Here is a 26,434-nt window from a genome sequence, read left to right on the forward strand (position 1 = left end):
CTGTTCAATTAATCCCTTTATCATTACTTAATGCCCTTAGTAATCTTTTTTATATCTTTAATATCTATTTTGTTTGATATAAGTATTGGTACTTTAGCTTTATTTTTATTTCATTTACACAGAATACCTTTTTATATCCCTTCACGTTTAGTCCATGTGTGTCTTTCAGTCTGAAGTGAGACTTTCATAGGCAGTATATATATCAGTCTCACTTTTTTTTAACCCATTTACCCACTCTATGTCTTTTGATTGGAGCATGTAGTCTATTTACATTTAAAGTAACTATTGACTCATTACCCTTTTGTTAATTGTTTTTGGTAGGTTTTTCATGTTTTATCTTCTTCCTCTCTCTTTCTATTTAATTTGATTTGATGACTTTCTTTAGCATTGTTTAGGTTTCTTTCTTTTTTCTGTGTATGTACCTATTATAGAATTTTGGTCATCATGATATATATGTGTATACATATGTGTGTGTGTGTGTATCTTATTTGAAATTGATGATCTCCTAAGTTTGAATTTATTCTAACAACCCTGTATTTTATTTCCCCAAAAAACATTTATTGTTTTCACATCATATTTTGCATCTTGCTTTGGGTGTGTGTTGATTAACTACTTATTACAGATGAGCATGGATGATTTTACTACTTTTGTCATTTTTCCTATTTTTTATGTGGTTAATCTATTATCTTCATTATATGTTTGCCTATACTAATGAAATTTTTCATACTTTTCATATTTCTAGTTATGTTCTTTTCTTATACTGTAAATTTAGAGGTAGTAAACTCTTATTGATAGCTTTTTTTGGCAGTGAAACTCTATCTCTCCTTTAAATCTTAATGATAACCTTGTCAGTGAGAGTATTCTTGGTTGTATGCTTTTCCCTTTCATCACTTTTAATACATATTCCTATTCCCTTACACCTGCAAAGATTGAGATGAAAAGTCAATTAATAGTCTTGTGAATCTTTCTAATAGTTTTTTGTTGTTGTTGTTGTTGTTTTGTTTTTGTTTTTTTTTTTTTTGCTCTTGCTGCTTTCAAGATTATCCTTAAGTGTTGCCGTTTCATTTCTGTGTCTTATTCTGAGCATCAGTTCAGATGCTCAGTCATGTCTTACTTGTTATGAGCCCATGGACTACAGCTTGCCAGGATTCCCTGTCCATCAGCAACACCCAAAGCTTGCTCAAACTCATGTCCATTGAGTCGGTAAGGCCGTCAAACCATCTTATGCTCTGTTGTCCCCTTTTCCTCCTGCCTTCAATCTTTCCCAGCATCACAGTCTTTTCCAATGAGACAATTCTTTGCATCAGGAGGCAAAAGTATTGGAGTTTCAGCGTCAGTATCAGTCATTCCAATGAATATTCAGGACTGATTTAGGATGGACCAGTTTGATCTCCGTGCAGTCCAAGGGACTCTCAAGAGTCTTCTCCAACATCACAGTTCAAAAGCATCAGTTCTTCAGTGCTCAGCTTTCTTTCGGAGAGGGCAATGGCACCCCACTCCAGTACTCTTGCCTGGAAAATCCCATGGATGGAGGAGCCTGGTAGGCTGCAGTCTATGGGGTCTCTAAGAGTCGGACATGACTGAGCAACTTCACTTTCACTTTTCACTTTCATGAATTGGAGAAGGAAATGGCAACACACTCCAGTGTTCTTGCCTGGAGAATCCCAGGGACAGAGGAGCCTGGTGGGCTGCTGTCTACAAGGTGGCACAGGGTCGGACACGACTGAAGTGACTTAGCAGCAGCAGCAGCAGCAGCTTTCTTTATGGTCCAACTCTCACATCCATAGATGACTACTGGGAAAAAAACATAGCTTTGACTAGATGGCCCTTTGTTGGAAAAGTAATGTCTCTGCTTTTTATGTGCTGTCTAGGTTGGTTATAGCTTTTATTCCAAGGAGCAAGTGTCTTTTAATTTCATGGCTGCATTCACCATCTGCAGTGGTTTGGGAGCCTAAGAAAATAAAGTCTGTCATTGTTTCCCCATCAATTTGCCATGAAGTGATGGGACCAGATGCCCTGAATGTTTTTGAATGTTGAGTTTTAAGACAGCTTTTTCACTCTTATTTAACGTTCCTCAAGAGGATCTTTATTTCTTCACCTTCTGCCATAAGGGTGGTGTCATCTGCATAACTGAGGTATTGATTGTTCTCCTGGCAAACTTGCTCCCAGCTTGTGCTTCATCCAGCCCAACGTGTATCATGATGTACTCTGCCTTTAAGTTAAATGAGCAGGGTGACAATATACAGCATTGATGTACTCCTTTCCCAATATGGAACCAGTCTGTTGTTCCATGTCTTTTTCTAACTGTTGTTTCTTAACCTACATATAGATTTCTTAGTAGGCACATAATGTGATCTGATATTCTCATCTCTTGAAGAATTTTCCACAGTTTGTTGTGATCCACACAGTCAAAGGCTTTGCTGTAGTCAACAAAGCAAAAGTAGATATATTTCTGGAACTCTCTTGCTTTTTTCTGTGATCTAGCAGATGTTGGCAATTTGATCTCTGGTTCCTCTGTCTTTTCTAAATCCAGCTTGAACATCTGGAAATTCATGGTTCATGTACTGTTGAAGCCTGGCTTGGAGACTTTTGAGCATTGCTTTGCTAGTGTGTGAGATGAGTGCAACTGTGTGGTAGTTTGAACATTCTTTGGCATTGTCTTTCTTTGAGATTGGAATGAAAACTGATCTTTTCCGGTCCTGTGGCCACTGCTGAATTTCCCAAATTTTCTGGCATATTGAATGCAGCATTTTAACAGTATCATCTTTTAGAATTTGAAATAGTTCAGCTGAAAATTCCATCACCTCCACTAGCTTTGTTTGTAGTGATGCTTCCTAAGGCCCACTTGACTTCAGACTCCAGGATGTCTGGCTGTAGGTGAGTGTTCACACCATTTTGGTTATCTGGGTCATGAAGATCTTTTTTGTATAGTTTTTTGTGTATTCCTGCCACCTCTTCTTAATATCTTCTGCTTCTCTTAGGTCCATACCATTTCTGTCCTTTATTGTACCCATCTCTGCATGAAATATTCCCTTGGTATCTCTAATTTTCTTGAAAACATCTCTAGTCTTTCCATTCTCTTCTTTTCCTCTATTTCTTTGCATTAATCACTGAAGAAGGCTTCCTTATCTCTCCTTGCTATCCTTGGAACTCTGCATTCAAGTGGGTATATCTTTCCTTTTCTCCTTTGCCTTTAGCTTCTCTTCTTTTCTCAGCTATTTGTAAGGCCTCCTCTAACAACCATTTTACCTTTATGCATTCTTTTTCTTGGGGATGGTCTTGATAAGTCTCCTCTGCAATGTCCTGAACCTCCATCCATAGTTATTCTGGTACTCTGTCTATCAGATCTGATCCCTTGAATCTATTTGTCACTTCCACTGTATAATAGTAAGGGATTTGATTTAGGTCATACCTGAATGGTCTAGTGGTTTTCCCTACTTTCTTCAGTTTAAGTCTGAATTTGGCAATAAGGAGTTCATGATCTGAGCCACATTTAGCTCCTGGTCTTGTTTTTGCTGACTGTATAGAGCTTCTCCATCTTTGGCTGTAAAGAATATAATCAATCTGCTTTTGGTATTGGTCATATGATATTGGTATTGGTATTGGTATTGGTCACACTTCCGTGTGTAGAGTCATCTCTTGTGTTTTTGGAAGAGGGTGTTTGCTATAACCAATGTCTTCTCTTGGCAAAACTCTGTTGGTCTTTACCATGCTTCATTTTGTACTCCAAGGCCAAATTTGCCTGTTACTCCAGGTATCTCTTGACTTCCTACTTTTGCATTCTGTCCCCTATGGTGAAAAGGGCATATTTTTTCAGTGTTAATTCTAGAGGTTCTTATTGGTCTTTATAGAACCATTTAACTTCAGCTTATTCAGCATTAGTGGTTGGGGCATAGACTTGGATTACTCTGATATTGAATGTTTTGCCTTGGAAACCAATAGAGATCATTCTGTCATTTTTGAGATTGCACCCAAGTACTGCATTTTGAACTCTTTTGTTGACTATGAGGGCTACTGCATTTCTTCTAAGGGATTCTTGCCCACAGTAGTATATATAATGTTCATCTGAATTAAATTCACCGATTCAAGTCCATTTTAGTTCACTGATTCCTAAAATATCAATGCTCACTTTTGCCATCTCCTGTTTGACCACTTCCAATTTACCTTGATTCATGGATATAACATTTCAGATTCCTATGCGATATTGTTCTTTACAGCATCGGACTTTACTTCCATCACCTGGATCTTTTAACATTGATTTGTTTGAGGCTTTTTGTGTTTTCTGGACCTTAGTGTCCTCTTCCTTTCCCTAGTTAGGGAAGTTTTCAGCTTTTTTTCTTCAAATAAGCTATATGCCCATTTATCTTTGTCTTCTCTTTCTGGAATCCCTATAATGTGATTGGTTGTATGCTTTATGTTTTTCCATACATATTTTAAACTTTTCTCATTTAGATATTTAAATTTAAATTAATTTTCTTAATTTTCAGCCTGGATGATTTTCACTAGTTTATATTCCAGTTTGGTGATTCATTCCTTTCTACCACCTAATCAATGGTTGATTCCTTCTAATCTATGTTTTTAGTTGTATTCTTCAGCTTTGTTTGATTTGTCTCTATATTTTATATATCTTTTTAAAAATTCTGTTTAACCATTCTTTTCCCAAGTTCATCAAGCACCTTTATTATCATTAACTTGAACTCTTTTTTGGATATATTGTTTATCTCCATTTCATTTAGTTCATTATCTGAGGTTTTGTCTTGTTCCTTCATTTGGAATATATTCTGTCTCCTCATTTTACCTAATTTTCTGTTTTTATTCTGCTTATTAGGCAGATCAGTTATTGTGTTTCACAGTCTTAGTGAAGTGATCTAATATAGAGAATGTTCTATGAGACCCAGAAGCACTTCCCCTCTGTTCATCAGAGAAATATGTTCTGATGGTGCACCCTTATATATGTGTGTGCCCTTCTGTTGTGACAAGGCTAACTACTGTGGGAATGCTTGTAGGTGTGGTTGATTTCTAGCTTGATTGGCTGCCAGGCCTTCCTTTGTGCAGTGGCTGCCAGCATGATGGTGGGTGGGGCTATATCCTGACTCAGCTGGCATTCTGTCCAAAGGCTTCCCAGGGCTAGTGCCAACTCCTGATAGGCAGAGCTTGGCCCTGGTATGGCTGGCTTCACATCCTGTGAGGTTCCAAGCCTGGTACCAGCTTGTGGATGGGGAAGACTGAGGCTTGGTGCAGCTTGTTCTGTGGCCCCAAGAGTCTTGGTGCTGGTGCTGACTGACTGGTGTGTGGAGTTGGGTTCTGTTGTGAGAATATTTAGCATTGTTAAGATGGTAATACTTTCTATGGATTCAAGGCATGTTTCTCAAAAATCCCAACTGTCTTCTCAGCAATGATGTAAGCTGCTTTGCCTCCAGAATATTATGGAATCTTCATAGCAGTCTTGTGAGTTTCGTATTTCTTTATACATTTTGCACATGAAGAAATTTAAGCAAAATTATTTGTTCAGTCACTTATTATAAAATGGCAAAGATGACCATGAAAACCACATGTTCTACCTGTTTACTTTCCCACTTCAACAAAAGGCATCACTAAAGAGAATTTGAGAGATATAACATAAGCTCATGTAATACTTTTAAAAGAAACCATGACTGTTTTCTTGAACAGATATTCATCAAATTTCAAATCTCAGGCTTTCAGGGGGAAAGAGGCTTACTACTGAAATATCCATTATACCCTCAAAAAAGTAGGTTCAAGCCATCTGTGAAGAGAAAATAACTTTGAACGCTTTGATTTTTATCTTAGAAATTCATGTAAAGTTTTCATTATATTCCACAATGTCATTAATAAAAACATTTTAATTACTCCACATGAGGAAAAATACGATGCTCTGTAAAGATATTTGGTGATTTCCTAAATCTTTTCTTATTTGAAAAGTACTGCTGCTGCTAAGTCGCTTCAGTCGTGTCCGACTCTGTGCGACCCCATAGACGACAGCCCACCAGGCTCCCCCGTCCCTGGGATTCTCCAGGCAAGAACACTGGAGTGGGTTGCCATTTCCTTCTCCAATGCATGAAAGTGAAAAGTGAAAGTGAAGTCGCTCAGTCGTGTCCGACTCGTAGCGACCCCATGGACTGCAGCCTACCAGGCTCCTGCGTCCACGGGATTTTCCAAGCAAGAGTACTGGAGTGGGGTGCCATTGCCTTCTCCTTGAAAAGTACAGAGGTATGTATAAAAATGATACAGTTTCACATATATAGCCTTTTGCTCTTCTTTCTCCATCTGTATTTGCTGTTCCTTAAAAACACTGTATTGGATTTCCCTGGTGGCTCAGATGGAAAATAATCTGCCAGCAATGCAGGAGACCCAGATTCAGTCCCTGGGTTGGGAAGATCCCCTGGAGATTGGAATGGCAACCCGCTCCAGTATTCTTGCCTGGAGAATTCCATGGACAGAGGATCCTGGCAGGCTACAGTCCATGGGGTCTCAAAGAGTCAATCATGATTGAGCTAGACTAACACTTTCACTAAAAACACTGTATAGCCAAGAACAATGGTCCTTTTTATTTTAAGACTATAAGAGATTTCATTTTCTATGGCACAACACAAGGTAATGACACCCTAGACTTACAACACAGCCACCATGTGACAGGCATAGAGGGAAGGGGTTAACATTTGTTATTCAATATAAGTCTCACAAAAGCCCTAAGAGTAGAAAATATCCTCACTTTTTAGATAAGGCAAGTTGATCTCAGAGAGCCTAACTACTAGGCCCAAGGTTCAGTGGTGGAAGCAAGGTTTTAACCCAGGTCTGGCTTGCTCAAAAGCCCTACTGATTTTACAGTCTCTCCCAAACAGGGAAAACTGGTCTGTGACTTTTACATTTCATCCTGGTTCCATAGTCATTGAGGATCTTTTCTTACATTAGTCAGACTCCTTAAGGTATCTAAAGTATCCTCAAATCTGAGAGACAAAGAGAAAGAAAGAGATAGAGAAAGACAGAGAGATAGAGAAGGAGTGAGAAAGAGAGAAAGGGAGAGAGACACAGGGAGGGAGAGAGAGACTGAGATTATAACTGGGTGCTAAGGGTTTCTGAGCCCAACTTTCTCATGGTTGAGCTGGTGTTTGTAGGCCTATAACTTTCTAGTAATCCACTTTGATTTAATTAATTGTGAAACCACTGGAGAAAAGCAAGTCATGTTCTTGTTTGAAAAATTTCCATTTTATGTGGCAGGGCTTTTGTTTCAGACTTCATAAAACTGAATGCTGAGCATTGGGATAATAAGTGAGCACATAACCTAGGGGAGGTGGGAAAAAACACAATGTTGTGTGCAAATTCTGCACTTACATATTCTCAAAGGAAACCTCTGCTGTGCTTCCAGTTAGAGTTATTTAGGGATGTGTTAGAAATTTCAGAGGTTGTTCTTTTAGTCTTTTATTTTTTTAATTGTGTTATGTTATAGCTAAACAAAGGAATACATGTAACATTCAAGTTACTTATATAGTATGATAATAAAACAACATTCATGAACCCCAATTAAGTAATGAGAACATTAACATTTTTATTTTCCCCAACCTAACCCTTGGACCTAGAATGATGCCTAATATGTAGCGGGTGCTTAATACATGTTTTTTACTGAATGCATAAATCAGTTTGTACCTCCCTTCATTATATAATTACCCCCTCAGGGATAACCACTATGCTATATTTGGGGTTTATTACTCCCTGGCATTTTTATGTTTTTCACATATATATTCCCAAATTACATATTGTTTGCTTCTACTTCTTTTTAAACTTTATCCAATTGAGTCATATTGTATATAGGCTATTATGTTATGTTTTTTTCCTGCAACATTAGTTTGTGAAAATTCAACTGTTTGTAGATGTATTCTGTTCCTTGTCATTGCTGAATTGTATTTCATTGAATGAATATGATATAATTTATTCATTCTTTCTCCTGTATCATTTCTGCTTTTATAAACAAAGCTGCAATGTCCATTTCTGCACATACTTCCTGGTACAAACATGCATGAGTTTCTCTAGAATACAAACATGGGAGAAGCACTGCAATCGGAATTTTCATTTCCAGTGCCAGAAGATCAGTCCATGAGACAGAATGGCAGTATTCTCTTTGTCAGTGTTAGTGGGAATTCTGTCCAAATAATTTTGCCAGAGAGAGGAGGTAGAAGGTTGGCAAATACTGGCATGGTAAGGTCATATCTCAGGCCTCTAGCCAAAGTGGGTTGTAATTAGGAAAAACTCAAATTGTAAAATTGCCTTCATTATTTCTCCTACTCTTCCACATCCTTTACAGGTTTTTTTTGTTGTTGTTGTTGTTTTTTTTTTTTTTTTACATTTTAAATTTATTTAATTTTAATTGAAGGGGAATTGTTTTACAATATTGTGTTGGTTTCTACCACACTTCAACCTGAATCAGCCATCAGTTCAGTTCAGTCACACAGTCATGTCCAACTCTTCATGAGCACATGGACTGCAGCGTGCTAGGCTTCCCTGTCCATCACAAACTTCCAGAGCTTGCTCAAATTCATGTCCATCGAGTTGGTGATGCCATCCAACCATCTTATCCTCTGTAATCCCATTCTCCTCCTGCCTTCAATCTTTCCCAGCACTGGGGCCTTTTCCAATGAATCAGTTCTTCGCATCAGGTGCCCAAAGTATTGGAGTTTCAGCTTCAGCATAAGTCCTTCCAATGAATATTCAGGACTGATTTCCTTTAAAATTGACTGGTTTGATCTCCTTGCAGTCCAAGGGACTCTCAAGAGTCTTCTCCAACACCACAATTCAAAAGCATCAGTTCTTCAGCACTCAGCTTTCTTTATAGTCTAAATCTCATTTCCATACATGACTACTGGAAAAACAATAGCTTTAACTAGACAGACCTTTGTTGGCAGAATGCTTTTTAATATGCTGTCTAGGTTGGTCTCATAGCTTTTCTTCCAAGGAGCAAGCATCTTTTAATTGCATGGTTGCAGTCACAATCTGCAGTGATTTTGGAGCCCAAGAAAATAGTCTGTCACTGTTTCCACTGTTTCCCCATCTATCTGCCATGAAGCAATGGGACCAGATGCCATGATCTTTGTTTTTTGAATGTTGAATTTTAAGCCAGCTTTTTCACTCTCCTCTTTCAATTTCACCAAGAGGCTCTTTAGTTCTTCTTCGCTTTCTGCCATAAGCATAATACACATACAGATCTGTGTATTTGAGGTTATTGACATTTCTCTTGGCAATCTCTATTCCAACTTGTGCTTCATCCAGCCCAGTATTTCGCATGATGTACTTTGCATATGTTAAATAAGCAGTGTGACAATATACAGCCTTGATGTACTCCTTTGCCAGTGTGGAACCAGTCTGTTGTCCCATGTCCAGTTCTAACTGTTGCTTCTTGACCTGCATAGAGATTTCTCAGGAGGCAGGTAAAGTGGTCTGATATTCCCCTCTTTAAGAATTTTCCAGAGTTTGTTGTGATCCACACAGTCAAAGGCTTTGAAGTAGTCAATAAAGCAGAAGTAGAAGTTTTTCTAGAACTCTGTTGCTTTTTCTATGATCCAACAGATGTTGACAATTTGATCTCTGGTTCCTCTGCCTTTTCTAAAACCAGCTTGAACATCTGGAAGTTCACGATTCACATACTGCTGAAGCTTGGCTTGGAGAATTTTGAGCATTACTTTACTAGCGTGAGAGATGAGTGCAATTGTGCAGTAGGTTGAACATTCTTTGGAACTGTTTTTCTTTGGGATCGCAATGAAAACTGACCTTTTCCAGTCCTGTGGCCACTGCTGAGTTTTCCAAATTTGCTGGCATATTCAGTGCAGCACTTTCACAGCATCATCTTTAGGATTTGAAATAGCTCAACTGGAATTCCATCATCTCCTCTAGCTTTGTTTGTAGTGATGCTTCTTAAGGCCCACTTGACTTTGCACTCCAGAATGTCTGGCTCTAGGTGAGTGATGACACCATCATGGTTATCTGGGTCATGAAGATCTTTTTTGCATAGTTTTAGGTATACGTATGTCCCCTTCTGGAGAAGGCAATGGCACCCTACTCCAGTACTCTTGCCTGGAAAATCCCATGGACCGAGGAGCCTGGTAGGCTGCAGTCCATGGGGTCGCTACGAGTCAGACACGACTGAGTGACTTCAATTTCACTCTTCACTTTCATGCATTGGAGAAGGAAATGGCAACCCACTCCAGTGTTCTTGCCTGGAGAATCCCAGGGACGGGGGAGCCTGGTGGGCTGTCGTCTATGGGGTCGCACAGAGTTGGACACTACTGAAGTGACTTAGCAGCAGCAGCAGCATGTCCCCTTCTTCTTCAACCTTCCTCTCACCTCCTACCACCATCCCACCCTTCTAGATTGTTACAGAGCTCCGGGTTGAGTTCCCTGAGTCATACAGTAAATTCCCATTGGCTATCTATTTCACATATGGCAGTGTACATGTTTCCATGTTACTCTTTCCATACAATGCACCCTCTCCTTCCTCCCCACTCCCCTTGTCTGTAAGTCTGTACTCTGTGTCTGCATTTCTATTGCTGCCATGCAAACAGGTTCATCAGTACCAACTTTCTAGATTCCATATATATGTGTTAATATATTATACTTGTTTTTCTCTTTCTGTCTTACTTCACTCTATATAATAGGCTCTAGATTCTTCCACCACCTTAGAATTGAATCAAATGTGTTCCTTTTTATGGATGAGCAATATTCAACTGTATATATGTACCACAGCTTCTTTATCCACAGTTATTTTTATGTGAGGTGTGTTTCATTATATTCATAACTTATAAATAAAGTGTTAGTTGGTCAGTTATGTCCAATTGTTTGCGACTCTATGGACTGTAGCCCTATAGGCATCTCTGTCCATGGAATTCTCCAAGCAAGACTACTGGAATGGGTAACCATTTCTGTCTCCAGAGGATCTTCCTGACTCAGGAGTCAAACTTGGGTCTCCCGCATTCTTGACAGATTCTTTACTGTCTGAGACACCAGGGAAGCCCCAATAAATAAAATGATGATTTTTTTCAGACTTGGAGTATTGACTATAAACCAGATTAGATTCTTTTAAACAACTTGTATTTAAAATTTTAATATGGATGAAATTTTCTATTTTTAAAGTCTCTAAAAGGACCACTTATTTACTCTATGCAGGCTCCCTTTTGTTTATCTAATATTTACTTTTCAGTCATATAATAATAGCTACTGTCATTATTCTATATGTACAAAAATAAATATATGCATATATGTATACTCAGTTCAGTTCAATTCAGTGACTCAGTCGTGTCCAACTCTTTGCAACCCCATGAATCGCAGCACGCCAGGCCTCCCTGTCCATCACCAACTCCCGGAGTTCACTCAGACTCACGTCCATCGAGTCCGTGATGCCATCCAGCCATCTTATCCTCTGTCGTCCCCTTCTCCTCTTGCCCTCAATCCCTCCCAGCATCAGAGTCTTTTCCAATGAGTCAACTCTTCACATGAGGTGGCCAAAGTACTGGAGTTTCAGCTTTAGCATCATTCCTTCCAAAGAAATCCCAGGGCTGATCTCCTTCAGAATGGACTGGTTGGGTCTCCTTGTAGTCCAATGGACTCTCAAGAGTCTTCTCCAACACCACAGTTCAAAAGCATCAGTTCTTCTGTGATCAGCTTTCTTCACAGTCCAACTCTCACATCCATACATGACCACTGGAAAAACCATAGCCTTGACTAGACGGACATTTGTTGGCAAAGTAATGTCTCTGCTTTTGAATATGCTATCTAGGTTGGTCATAACTTTCCTTCCAAGGAGTAAGCATCTTTTAATTTCATGGCTCCAGTCACCATCTGCAGTGATTTTGGAGCCCCCCAAAATAAAATCTGACACTGTTTCCACTGTTTCCCCATCTATTTCCCATGAAGTGATGGGACCAGATGCCATGATCTTCATTTTCTGAATGTTGAGCTTTAAGCCAACTTTTTCACTCTCCACTTTCACCTTCATCAAGAGCCTTTTTAGTTCCTCTTCACTTTTTGCCATAAGGGTGATGTCATCTGCATATCTGAGGTTACTGATATTTCTCCCAGCAATCTTGATTCCAGCTTGTGCTTCTTCTAGCCCAGCGTTTCTCATGATGTACTCTGCATATAAGTTAAATAAGTAGGGTTACAATGTACAGCCTTGACATACCCCTTTTCCTATTCGGAACCAGTCTGTTGTTCCATGTCCAGTTCTAACTGTTGCTTCCTGACCTGCATACAGGTTTCTCAAGAGGCAGGTCAGGTGGTCTGGTATTCCCATCTTTTTCAGAATTTTCCATAGTTTATTGTGATCCACACATTCAAAGGCTTTGGCATAGTCAATAAAGCAGAAATAGATGTTTTTCTGGAACTCTCTTGCTTTTTCCATGATCCAGCAGATATTGGCAATTTGATCTCTGGTTCCTCTGCCTTTTCTAAATCCAGCTTGAACATCTGGAAGTTCACGGTTCACGTATTGCTGAAGCCTGGCTTGGAGAATTTTGAGCATTACTTTACTAGTGTGTGAGATGAGTGCAATTGTGTGGTAGTTTGAGCATTCTTTGGCATTACCTTTCTTTGGGATCGGAATGAAAACTGACCTTTTCCAGTCCTGTGGCCACTGCTGAGTTTTCCAAATTTGCTGGCATATTGAAAGCAGCACTTTCTCAGAATCATCTTTCAGGATTTGAAATAGCTCGACTGGAATTCAGTCACCTCCACTAGCTTTGTTCATAGTGATGCTTTCTAAGGCCCACTTTACTTCACATTCCAGGATATCTGGCTCTAGGTGAGTGATCACACCATCGTGATTATCTGGGTCGTGAAGAACTTTTTGTACAGTTCTTCTGTGTATTCTTGCCACCTCTTCTTAATATCTTCTGCTTCTGTTAGGTCCATACCATTTCTGTCCTTTATCGAGCCCATCTTTGCATGAAATGTTCCCTTGGTATCTCTCATTTTCTTGAAGAGATCTCTAGTCTTTCCCATTATGTTGTTTTCCTCAATTTCTTTGCATTGATCACTGAGAAAGGCTTTCTTTTCTCTTCTTGCTATTCTTTGGAACTCTGCATTCAGATGCTTATATCTTTCCTTTTCTCCTTTGCTTTTCCCTTCTCTTCTTTTCACAGCTATTTGTAAGGCCTCCTCAGACAGCCATTTTGCTTTTTTGCATTTCTTTTCCATGGGGATGGTCTTGATCCCTGTCTCTTGTACAATGTCACGAACCTCAGTCTATAGTTCATCAGGCACTCTATCAGACACATTTATATATGTATATATTTTATTTATCTAATATTTACTTTTCATTCATATAATAATAACTACTGTCTTTTTATATATGTAAATATCAGTTCAGTTGCTCAATATAAATACATATATGTATATACATATATGCATATATTTATACTTTTCAACTTGGACAAACTCTGGGAGATGGTGAGGGACAGGGAAGTCTGGCGTGCTGCAATCCATGGAATCACAAAGAGTTGGCCACGAATTGGTGACTGATCAACAACAACAACATACCTTTCAAAAAGCATTTCTATCTTTAAGGTGCTTTCTCATCTGTAGCAGTACACACTTTGCTTTATTATATCATCTACTATGTTATTATACAGTTCTTTGCTTCCTGTCTTTCTCCTGTAGTAGATAGTAAGTTGCTTAGAGGCAAAGTTCATATCTTGATCATTAGTATCTTCCCAACCCCTAGACCTGTACCTGGTCCATAGGAGTTGAGTTGAACCTATCACCTAATTTAGACCTTCAATTTCATAATATGGTTAGTCATTGGTTACAAATCTACATTTTGCAGTTGGACTTACCTAGGATGATAACCTGGCATTTCGCTTACAAGAACAGTGATCTTGAACAAGTTTACTGAGTTTTCCTGAGCAGCAGCTTCCACTCTTATAATATAGGGATGATACAAAACTACCTGGCACAGTTGTTGGGAAGATTAAATGAGATGATATATATGAAATGGCCTGGCACATAAAGTGCCTTAATACTACATGTCCTTCTGATTTTATTTGAACTGTTTTTATTAGTTATAGAAGTCATGAAATGTAAGATGATGAATAATAAATTAATTTTTTTAAATGACAATTTTTACCCAAGGAAATGACATTTTTAGCCAAAGGAATGATGTTCTCAGCTTTTGGCTCATTCATATCTGGGAACTGAGCTCTTTTCCTGTGGAACTCTTGGCCCTCCTATTCTTATTTTGGTGGATAGACTCCTGCTGGCTTGGGATGAATTATGAGGGAAAAGATAGGCCACCATAATCAGCTGCTGGGTTTGCATATCAGCAGAAGTTTCTGAGTGTTTTCTGTTGTATTTTGGCTGTGAATAAAGGCTAATATTTGTCTCTTAGAGATAAAGTGCTTGTCAAGTGTAGCCTGAGTGAAAGCCTTCTTTGCTTTTGCCCTGCCAAGGTTTCTCACTTAGGGTTGGGAGGAGCATAACATTTCATGCTTTTTTGGGGATTATGATGGCTGTGCTGAGTATCATAACCAAAGAGTCATGGGTAGAAAGTGAAGGTGATTACTGAGAAGACAATAGGATAATGGACGCTGTGTTAGATTTGGAGTCAGAGATTCCTGTACTTGATTTCAAAAAGTTTTGTGCTTCTCCACTCTCAGTATGAATTTCTTCATTTGATATAATAATAATAATAATAAATGTTTCACAGTGGTGTTTTGAGGAGTTGAAATCATGCAACACAGCAAACAGGCTGTCATTAGAGCTTATTTTCCTTCCTTCTTGCCTTAGTAAGAAAGAAGTACTCATAAAAATGGTGAATAACTCTAGGTCCATCCACATTACTACAGATGAACCAATTTTGTTCCTTTTATGGCTAATATTCCACTATGTATATGTATCACAAGTTCTTTATCCACTCATCTGTTGATGGACATTTAGGTTGCTTCTATGTCCTGGGTATTGTAAATAGTGCTGCAGTAAACATTGGGGGTACATGTGTGTTTTTGAATTATGGTTTTCTCAGGGTATATGCCCAATAGTGGGATTGCTGGGTCATATGGCAACTATAGTTTTTTAAGGAACCTCAATACTCTTCTCCACAGTGGTTGTATCAATTTACATTCACACCAACAGTGGAAGAGTGTTTTTGTTTTCTCCACACTTTCCTCAGCCTTTATTGTCATACAGAGTGGAATGAATCAGAAAGAGAAAAACAAATATATATTAATGAACATGTATAGAATCTACAAAGATGGTACAAATGAATCTGTTTGCAGGGTAGGAATAGAGATGTAAACATAGAAAATGGACATATGGATACAGTGGGGTAAGGGAGGGTTGGATGGATTGGGAGAGTAGATTGATATGTATACACTACTATATGTAAAATAGATAGCTAGTGGGAAGCTGCTGTATAGCACAGGGAGCTCAGCATGGTACTCTGTGAGAACTTAGAGAAAGTGGGATGTGGGGGAGGGAGGTTCAAGAGGGAAGGGATATATGTATTCATATAGCTGATTTACTTTGTTGTACAGCATAAACTAACACCATATTATAAATCAGTTATACTCCAATAAATAAGTAAAAGCACAAAAAGTAAATAAAATAGTGGTTGCATTCTTGTGGATAAGAGAATAGGCAGTTGTCACGTACCTGTAGCAGATTAACCCAGGAAACCACTTATGTTTTGTTTAATGATTAGACATAAGACAGGAGAGAAAAAAGTTTACCTTTGAGTAGTATGAACCATGTTCCCTTTATTTAAACTTGAATTTATTACTGTGGGAGACTAAGATCTATCTTTCCATTAAGGTTTTAGGATTGGATTTCTGGCCCTCTCTTTCAGGCCACCTGGAAGGACACAGGCAGAGATCCTCTTGGAGATAGACAGTTAACTAGGTGACCTTTGAAACTGTTAAACCAAAGAACATGAGTATTCTAATAGCTAAGTGTTTAGAGGGTTGCCTGAAAGATTTCCAGCATCACTGTGTATTACTTAACTGCTACTTTATGTTATAGAATGGGAATGGGGAAATGTCCATGTTATCTAGATAGACTCCTAAGGAAAGAAAAGGAATGGAAAAAAAAAAAAAAAAGACTAGCATGAAAATACTAATTGTAATTCCTCACGTCTGTATTCATTACAAGAGCTTTTTATCCTTTTGGCTTATTTATACTTCTGCTCACACAAGTCGGTCAGTAGGCTGGGTAATATTATTCCTACTTACAGATGAGAGTAAGGCTCAGAGAACTAAAACAAAGCACATCAAACTGCTTTGATGCTTAGTCTGGTATCGCCATAGGTCTCCCTTTGGATAACTAAGGTTTTAGGACTGAGTTCATACCTTTTAATTACTCTGAAATTGTTTCATGACCACCACCTTAAGTTAGAAATGTTTACCTCAGGTTTCTGCCTTCATCCATCCCTCATGCAGACATAGCCCAAGGGACTGGCTGATTTCAGAAAACTTCTCAAATCCTTTCATAGGATCCAGAATGACTCTGTCCACATGATAGAAACCCTACAAAAATAATCCCTAGGAGAAGTCCAAGGAAAATTCAGCTTCACACTGACTCTGTTAAGCAATAAATAATAATTTACACATGCAGTTTAATCCTGAAGATTCAGACTTCTACCTTCCTGTTTCTGCCAACTACTGACATGTATTTCATTATTCCTCTTGGGTCTTTTCAGTTTGGAGACCACCAGGGACCATGTTCTGCCCATCGACTATTACTTTCCACCCCAGAAGACATGCCTGATTTGTGGGGATGAAGCTTCTGGCTGTCACTATGGAGCTCTCACTTGTGGAAGCTGCAAAGTCTTTTTTAAAAGAGCCGCTGAAGGTAAAGGATCTTGGACACTCACTTTTCTCTCCCTTTCTCTCCTAAAAAGAGACACCAGTCTATAAGGACTCAGGATTTTTTGATCTCTGGGATAAAGTCACTGGCAGTGTTGGTTCAAAGAAACTAAGAGCCTTAAAAAGTCAATTTTCATACTTGCTGGACCCCTGTCTTTGGCAGCGTTGTTATTACAGGCAATGAAGTTGGTCCCAGCTGGTTCTTGGAGCTTGGTGGGTCCTAGGAACAAAAGAAAAAATTAATGATTTGAAAAGATTTAATTTCCTCCTTTCTTGTGTTCCATTCTCCTGCCTAGTGAGGGAAAAAATGTCCATATTAGAGAGGTTAGAAGTGGAGAAATCCAGACTAAGTCCCCAGCCTGTACTCTGTGGTGAATACAAGACTATTCCTTAGTGAAGGCTTCCTGGCCTCAACCCCAGAAAGGAAGTGTTCTCACTGTTCAGCAGACCATCAGTCTATGCACCTGCTCCCTCCTGCTGCTGCCTCCTTGGGGCCTTTTTGCATTAATAGGTCCTAGGTAGATAAGTATCCAAAGTGATAAGAAACTTTTATTCTCTCCTTCAGACCCTGTCCAATAGCCCATAACCCTAAGCTAAGTTGTATCTTATATTTGGCTAAGTGTCCTCAAAAACCAGCTCCTTAGTATTATTTAGTTTAAAATAATTAATATCTGCTTAGCCCCAAGAGGTGCTCAGGCTACATCTTACAGCAGGAAGACCTCCTACACTTCCAGACCTCCTATTATGCTATTGCCTCCTTCCTTCCCAATCTCCCTAGGCTTAAGCCTCCTACCCATCCACTTCACTCCCCATCCTGTACTAAGTATTCCTTCTTGAAAGGACACTAATTAACAGCTTCTAGACAGAGATGCTCTGCTCTGGGAGCAGACTCAGTTGCTAAACACCAGTATCTACTCCTGCCTCCACTTTTCACAAAGGAAGTACTTCCTGCCAAGACCCTTTTCTTCCTTCTCACTGGCCTAGAAATTTTAAGTCAGAACTGAAAGAGACAGCCTTTCCTTATATAAAGCTATAATCCCTGAGGACAGTCTTAAAGTGGCAGGTATATTGGCCACACCTTTCAGCAGGAATGTGGTGACACCCATCAGAGGACAGCAGAAGCACCACAGTGTTCTTGGCAACTAGAGAAAAATTAGAAAGTGTGTGCTCTTTAACTGGTCTCCCTATTGATAGCTAACTGGAATGATGATTATCTTTTCACCATTTTGGCCAGGTGAAAGGAATACCTATAAAATGGAAACCTATTTTGTTTTCTTCTAGTTCCCCAGGCAATAAGAAGACAGATACCGTTCAGCATTAAAGAAAGCATGCTGCACGTTCCACCCATAACCCTGAGTGGCACATTGCACTGCTTAAACTGAGCAATATGAGGTCCAGTGCCCCAGTGCCCAGGCATAGGCAGTTTGGAAAGAGACAGAGATCAGTGTCTTCATTCCTTAAGAGTACTCACAAAAGGATGGTTGTCAGAAAAGGAAATGAGGAGTAGCACCAAAGACTTCAGATCACCCCAACATCTCCAGTGAGAATCTGCCGCTTCCCCATACCTTGGCTTCAGTTAGGCCCTATCTATAGAGCAGAAAATGAACCATAGCACCCATCTAAAGCAATGTGTTAGTAAGCCCAAGCACCACAGTAATAGCAACTATATCCAATGGGAAAAGAGTTCAAGAAAGTAAGCGAAAAGCAAATTCAATAGTTAGATAGATTAGATTGTATTTGATGCTGCCTCTGGGTTTTAAAAATCTGGGTCACGATATTGTTGTTTTTGGAAAACTGTGGAAATGATCAACTATACTGTGAAAGGGAAGATTTTGCTGTCATAACATATTCCACATGGGAGCTTTCTACAGAAATTAGGGCTGAAGGAGAGAGGCAGGCAGAAGGGCAGCTGGCAGGGCTGCCTGGGAGGAGCTCTGCTATTATGTGGATCTTGGAATATTTGAGAACAAGGAAGCTGGGAGAGGGGTAATCACTCAAATTGCCGAGCATTTGGAAATCTAGCAAGGTCTCAAAATTCTTCAGACCCTAGAATCACTTGTTAGAGGAACTTGGTAATATTTTCTTTGAGAAAATGAGCCTCTGCGAGCTCATGGAGCCAAATGATCTAAATTCCTTGAAATATTAAAATCTCCAGTGGGTTCTTGACAAAACTATGGAGCCCATTGGTTCCTTTGGAATGTGAACCCCAGCTTCCAGTCCTGAGCCCTTTGAGGGACAGGAGAAAGTGATTTAAAAAACATGAAACAAAGCAAAAAGAAAAAAATGTATTGGTGTTTTCTTTTACCTTTAAAGTTTGGTGGCTGCAGTTTACTACCATTATTATCTCTATTTGAAGGCAGGGGGCTGTCTTATTACCTGCAGAGAACATTTATTGATTTTTTTTTTCATTTTTACAATGCATCTTTATTGCCCAAATGGCCTTTCTAAAGGTGATTCTGAATCTGCCTTGTTGAAACTTGGAATTCCACCTGTCTTGGAGGGAGTGGGAGAACAAATCTTTTCTTCCTAATTTGTTTGTTGTTGTCAGTTAACTCAGATGGAGTATTCAGAGTGTTGATTACCACTTTATTCAGGGTTTCAAAAATCTTTGGACTGGGCACAGGTACAAGACTTAAAAGCCTGGCACGTCAGAAAAAAATCCATTTCTAGCTTTGGTAGTTCATAAACCATGAGGCTTTAATGCTGTCATTGGTGCAAGACTCAGCAAAGAATCGATTGTAATCTAGCCAGGTTTTCCTGTTGAGGAAGAAGAGAACCTCACATTTTCTCATTGTCAGTATTGCTGGGAGTTTAGGGTGAAGGTGAGGCTAGTCAAGGAAGAATCTGCTTATTTGGGGATTAAAAATGATGATAAAAACAATTGTAGGCCACGGGGGTAAAAATCATTAAAACCTGCTTGATGGAAACTTATTGAAAAAATGTGTGTGTGTGCATGTGTGTGTCTAGGTATGTGCTGTTGAGAGGACGGTCTCTGGGTTTGAAACAAGCATGTAGAGAATTAGCTAGTGGTGGTGGGTGGGATGAGTGGGAAGGTGAAAGGGGAAGGCATGTTGGATGTTATCAAAAAGACCAGGAAGTCAAAGGAAGGTGATATCCTTAAGCAGAGTAGGGGCTCAGAGGGGGTTTAGTTTTGTGACATTGGATAAGAAAATTTCCCTGTTTGGACCTCAGTTTTCCTTGTCTGTAAAATAAGGGAGTTAAACTAAGATATTTTTAAAATGCCCTTTCAGCTTAGACTTTTTGTGACAATTCTATAAATAACAAACACCATCACTGTTATTTCAGCAAACATGTGAGTTTATACCTGCATGCACATTTGGTTTTGCCTTCCTAGAAGATGGTGAATCCTAGCTCCCGTCTCTTACAAAAACCAGTCTTCAGATGAGGATAGAGCCAGCTCGGAGAGTGCACTGTGGATGGGCTGAGTTAAAAGTCAGGACTCAGATTCCCTCTTCTCCCGGCACTATGACCATGGCTGGATAACTTCCTTTCTTTTCCATTTTCTCATCTGGAAAATCAGGATATGAATCCTCATCTCTACCTCATCATGTTTCAAAGAGGGTTAATTAATTCATCATGTGCATTATGTGCTCAAGAATTTACTATTTTTCAGACATTTTCTAGTAAAACATTGAAGATTGTACATCCATTTGTTTTGTACGCATGGAGCACTGTTTGGTACACATCATAAAATTGAAACTGTAGTTTACATTCTGAACTCAAAGAATTACACCATCCTCACTGATGTTTACAATATGTCCCAATTTAGTATCCTTGGCAAATTTTATATAAGTATGGCTTTGATTCTCTTTCTCTCCCCAGGTTTCTGTGAGGGAAGAAATGTAAGTGAACCCTCATTGAACTCTTTCTGTCCTTTAAATCTACTCTTTCCCACCTCAACTCATGTGGAATTGAATGTTACTTCTTGTTTGGAATCTTGCAGAGAGTTTTTGGTGCATATCAGTGTCCTCTTCACTGCCTGACTTTAGGAGTAACATTTCCCAGGGGCAAGTTAGCTATGTTAGGAGGATATAATTGCAACTTTGTGTGTGCATGCTAAGACGCTTCAGTCTTGTCTGACTCTTTGCGGCCCTGTAGGCTGTAGCCTGCCAGGCTCCTCGGTCCACAGGATTCTCTGGGAAAGAATACTGGAGTGGGTTGCCATGCCCTCCTCCAGGGGATGTTCCCTACCCAGAGATGGAACCCAAGTCTCTTATGTCTCCTGTATCGGCAGGCGGGTTGTTGTTTTTTTTTTTTTTTTTTTTTTTTTTTTTTTTTAACCACTATCTCCACCTAGAAAGCCCTACTTGTAACTTCAAAAGGGCCTCCATCAAGTGTCTTTGGCCAAGAAGTTGACTGATGCTTATTGCACGAGTCTTAGAGATTTTTTTTCACAAAGCTCATAGTATCTTTTATCTGTCCCTGATTTTTTAAAAATATCATAGCCAGACTTTTTTTTTTGCTACTTTTTATTTTTTTAAACATTATTTATTTATTTATTGTTTTACTTTACAATAATTAGGGGTCAGCAAACATTTTTCTGTAAAAGGCCAGATAGTAACAGACTTTGTGCCCTATATAGTCTCTGATGCTATTATTCAACTCTGCCTTTGCAGCATGAAAACAGTCCTAGACAAAACCAATGGGTGTGGCTGTGCTCCAGTAAAACTTTATGGGCACTAAAATTTATATTTCATTCAGTTTTCACATGCCTTTAAATACTATTTTTTATTTTTATCAGCTATTTTAAATCTAAAATTCATTCTCAGTTCTTGCGCCACACAAAAAGAAAAAGCACATTAAATTTGGCTTGTGAATTTTTGCTGTTTGTCGACTCTTGCTTTAGATGGTCACTCCTCTGCTTACAAATCTGCATAGAAAATTTGGCTCTTTATGATCTCTGGTGTCTTAGTAACTCTCTAGATTATCTAATTTTAAACATTCTTCTGATATGGCCAGTGAAAGTTTGTACACCTTCCTTGCCTAGAATGCTTAGGTCCTGAGCATTTTTTTCACTAAATAGGAAAAAAAAAAAACAAAAAAACAACAAAAAAAAACACATTCTTGGAATGCTAGAAGAGGATACTTTTTTCTGATGATCTGGTATATCACTCAACCTTGCAATACCCAGAGGAGAAACTGAAAATATTCCACATAATTTTTAGGCTTTTGTACTGTAACCATGTGGATAATTATAAAATATGTATGAGTGAATTTGCTAGATGCCACATAGTAGTAGTAGTTAAGTTGCTAAGTCGTGTCTGACACTTGCAACCCTGTGGACTGTAGCCTGCCAGACTCTTCTGTCCATGGGATTCTCCAGGCAAGAATACTGGAGTTGGTTGCCATTTCCTTCTCCAGAGGATCTTCCCGACCCAGGAGTCGAACACGGGTCTCCTGCATTGCAGGCAGATTCTTTACTGACTGAACTATGAGGGAAGCCCTCAGATGCCACATATAACCCAGATAGTATAGAGGAAGGTAGCTTTGAGGACTATCTGGTATGAAGTGTTATGGAAAAGCTCTCTGTCTCAGAGAAAGTAGGGCCCAGGTGGCCAGTTGAGTTATGAATTTACCATGTATTTCCCTATGATTCTTTGTCTTTATACATTTGTTGGCTTAATTCTGGTCTTCCTCATAATAGGACTAGACCACAGGCCTGCAGAATAAATAATTTAGCTCTATAACTCATTCTAGTTGATGCCCACCCAAGTCTCTTATTAGAGCCCAATTTGGGGTCCATGTTAAGAATTTGCCATTGCTGGTCTATAAGGCCCTGTGGCTGATAATTTATAGCAAATGCATTTAATGAAACAATGATTAACAAGAAGTTTCTATGTCACCTGCAAGATCGTGTGAATACATTGTCTCCCTTTACCTTGCCTTACTATTCCCCAATGTGTTATATTTTTAAAGCCCATCCATATACTGCAGCCAAAAGTTTTTTTTTTTTTTTTTTTTTTTAATCCCCAGAGAATCTCTTGATAATTATGAAACTCTGGGTGGCAGATTTTAGCAGTTGGCTGCTATTGCACAGGTAAGTGTTAGACCCACTTTTTCTTCAGAGGTAGGAATTATTTCTTTAGTCTCTAGTCTAGTCCCATGGCAACCAACACACTGCCCCTCATAACAACTGGATTCTGGGAGAATCCATTATTTCAAAAAGCAATTTCTTCAGTTATAATAGCCATGTGTGCATACTTCTGGAAGCTATTATTCAAGTGTTCACACTCCTCTTCAGAGCTAGCAACTGCTCTCAGAATTCCAAGGAGGCAGGTAAGCTTTGTACCTTTCAGAAGAGAATACAGAAAAGGGAACTTCCCTCTATCCAGAAAAGGAAACTGAGAGTTGGTGTTAATGACTCTTTATAAAGGGAGCAAGGATTAGAATTCTCAGTCCATTTGTTTCCACTCCATGTTGTGACTTCTGATGTATCCCGTTGGAATCACCACAGCTTCTGGCTACATTGGTGCCTATATTTTACTGAATACTTCATAAGAACTGGCCTGGTGGTAATCTATCTTGCATTCAGTCAGTATACATTTGCTGGATAATTACTACACACGAGATATTAGGCTCACATACTCAAGATACAGATCCTTCCTGAAGGAACCTAGTGATCATAACCCTGGACCCCTTTAAATTTCTTCAGTCATCATATTTCATTTCCATTTGAACTTCCCAACCACCTGGAACAGAGGGAGAGGTCATCCTCCTGATTTTCCATGTAAGCAAACTGATGTTTTTTTCAGTTAATCAACAGTTAGTAAGTGAAGTGGTGGTAGTTGAGTTGCTAAGTCCTGTCCAACTCTTTGAGACCCCATGGCCTGTAGCCTGCCAGGCTTCTCTGTCCATGGGATTCTCCAGGCAAGAATACTGGAGTGGGTTGCCATTTCCCTCTCCAGAATTAAGTGGAGCATCTGGATTTAAACCCAGGTCTTCTGGGTCCAAAGGTAGCAGTCACTCTCTTATGGCACAGCTACCTCTCAAATATATAAACATACTAACCTAAAGCAGAGGAAAGTGAAAACAAGAAAGATAACAGTTGAAGAGAAACAACAGAATCAGAAATTAAAGAAGAAAAACTTTAAGTACTATGGGGAGAAACCAGTGAGTAACACTAACATCACAGGGAATGTTCTTCCTTAAAACAAACAAACTTATAATAGCTAGTGGTTCACCAGAAACTCTTCATTAGTTAGGGCCAGCGGCACTCCAGTGTTCTTGCCTGGAGAATCCCAGGGATGGGGGGGCCTGGTGGGCTGCTGTCTATGGGGTCGCACAGAGTCGGACACTACTGAAGCGACTTAGCAGCAGCAGCAGCAGTAGGGGCATGTGAGTGATAGTCTTTCCACTAGCTCCTAATGTTCAAAGGGAAAATTCTGATTCTGATGAAACCAGGCTCGGTATCTTCTTAATTCACTCTCATCACAGAACCACAGAATAGGAAGCATGATTTAAAACCCAGGCTCATGAGAATTTTAATTCTCATTGCCAAGCTGAAGAACTCAGACAGTATGTATGGATACAGATGTTAGAATCATGTTCCTAGACTCTTTGCTTTGAGCCTACTTGGAGAAGTGTACCACAGAATGTTTTCTATGGGGCCAGGAGAAAGAGAACTCCATTCCCCTCCTCTTTGTTGTCATAAACTAGAAAATATTGTCTTTCAGGACAGAACTAAAAATTCACAGAGACAAAATTGTGTTCTCTTTTATCAAGGTTTTTATTGTCTTCCCTCTCTTAGGACACCTGATAGTGTGGATGGACCATGATTTCACTGTGGTACCTGGATGTGGGCCCTGGAGACTATGGACCTCTTACAGGTCCATAAGCTAAATAATCACATTTCTATAGTTCCATGTTCACAAGTTCCTTTACTTTCTCGGCATTGATTTAGCCAAGAGGTATTTAATGAAAAGACCTAAAAGATTCAGGGCTTTGAACCACAGGATCTCTAAATGCTAACCTGCTAAAAATTAAAAGAAGAGAACTTAAAAATCTAAAAATTTGACCAAGCTATTTTGTAGAAGAGGAAACTGAGGCCCAGAGAGAGAGGAAGTGACTTTCCTAGGTTCATAGAAAATATAAATGACAGAAATGAAGGTTTTTCAGTAGTTTCTTATTTCTTGTCTGAGGGGTTCTCCAGCTTCACAGCTTCAGAGATTGTTGTCTTGGCACCTCCAAGAATTATGTGAGGCAACATAATAAATCTTTTTCTTGACTGCAGGGATATCTAAAATGGCTATTTGATGACTGGCACTTTCCCCAGATAACATCCATTTATTCAACAAACAGTCAGTGTTTATTTGTTGTGTGCAATAGACCTATACAAGGCACTGGGATAAGAGATAATAACAAAAAAACTAGTTACTGCATACTCAATAAGTATTAGTTGTTTTGTAGACATTTTCTCATTCAGTCCTCACAATAACCCTATGATGTGGGTATTATCATTTGTCCCATTTACAAATGAAGGAATTGAGGCACAGAAGAGTTAAAGTGACTTGCCCAAAGTCATATGACTCTTTAGTGACTATGGAGTGAACATGGCACAGAGTTTCCCACATAATGGGCTTCCCAGGTGACTCAGTAGTAAAGAATCCTCCTGCCAATTCAAGAGATGTGGGTTTGATCCCTGAGTCAGGAATATTCCTTTAGAAGGAAATGGCAACCCACTCCAGTATTCTTGCCTGGGAAATCACATGGACAGAGGAGCCTTGTGGGCTACAGTCCATGGGGTCACAAAGAGTCAGACACAACAACTTAGTGACTAAACATCAACAACAACAGTAGTCTGCCAGGTACAAAAGGTCGGAAATGAACTTCAGGAATATTGAACAGACTGACCAAAGACAGGGCTGCATGAAAGCAGGATACTTGTTTAAGGAACATTCTGGAGTCCAGAGATGGTTGAGGGGAACCTCATCAGATGCAACAGATCCCTTGATCAGCCTTCAACTGACCTTTTATGCCTGTTCCCCACTCCCACCTTGTGCCAATGCTGAGCTGTACATCGCTATCCTACTCTACTTTCTAGGCTTTTTGGAAGCGTGCTGCTATCTAGATAGTGGAATGAAATGCAGTGAAAGAGACGCAGATTCTATCTACCATTCCTTCTATTCACTTCAAAATTCCATTTAAATAATAAAAGTGTTGAGCTAAATGATCTTGAATATTTTAGCAATAAATCTATAACAGCCTAAATCTTTTTAACAATAAATCTCTAAAATTTTATGGATACTCCAGATATTTCCATTGGCCAGCAGTTCACTTTATAAGCATCAACCTTGTAAAATAGACCCGAGTTCAATCCTTGGCTCCAAAATAGATAGATATTGGGCCTTGAGCAACTAGTGTAACTTTGTGACTCTGTGAGGATAGTAATAGGTCGCAGGGTTATTGTAAGAGCTAAATGATATGTAGCACAGCTCATATTAGCACAGCCCAGTAAGTTTTGATTCCATCTACTGAAATGGAGCTATGGTCATTAGTACACATACACTTATGATGTCCCTTGGGTAGCAGAGAGGAGAGGTGGCAGATAGTATTTATGG

The 26,434-nt window shown here is 39.3% G+C and overlaps 1 protein-coding gene across 3 annotated transcripts in view; it reads left to right on the forward strand.

Moving 5' to 3' along the window:
• Positions 1-26,434, forward strand: part of AR (androgen receptor) — a 223,909-nt gene that overhangs the window by 116,789 nt on the left and 80,686 nt on the right. For all 3 annotated transcript variants that reach the window (XM_025276998.3, XM_006067772.4, XR_006548829.2), the window contains exon 2: positions 16,691-16,842. In XM_025276998.3, coding sequence (XP_025132783.1) covers positions 16,691-16,842 — 152 coding nt within the window. The remainder of the gene's footprint in view (positions 1-16,690; positions 16,843-26,434) is intronic.

Source organism: Bubalus bubalis, chromosome X (genome assembly GCF_019923935.1).
Source record: "Bubalus bubalis isolate 160015118507 breed Murrah chromosome X, NDDB_SH_1, whole genome shotgun sequence".
In the NCBI taxonomy this organism is placed as follows: domain Eukaryota; kingdom Metazoa; phylum Chordata; class Mammalia; order Artiodactyla; family Bovidae; genus Bubalus; species Bubalus bubalis.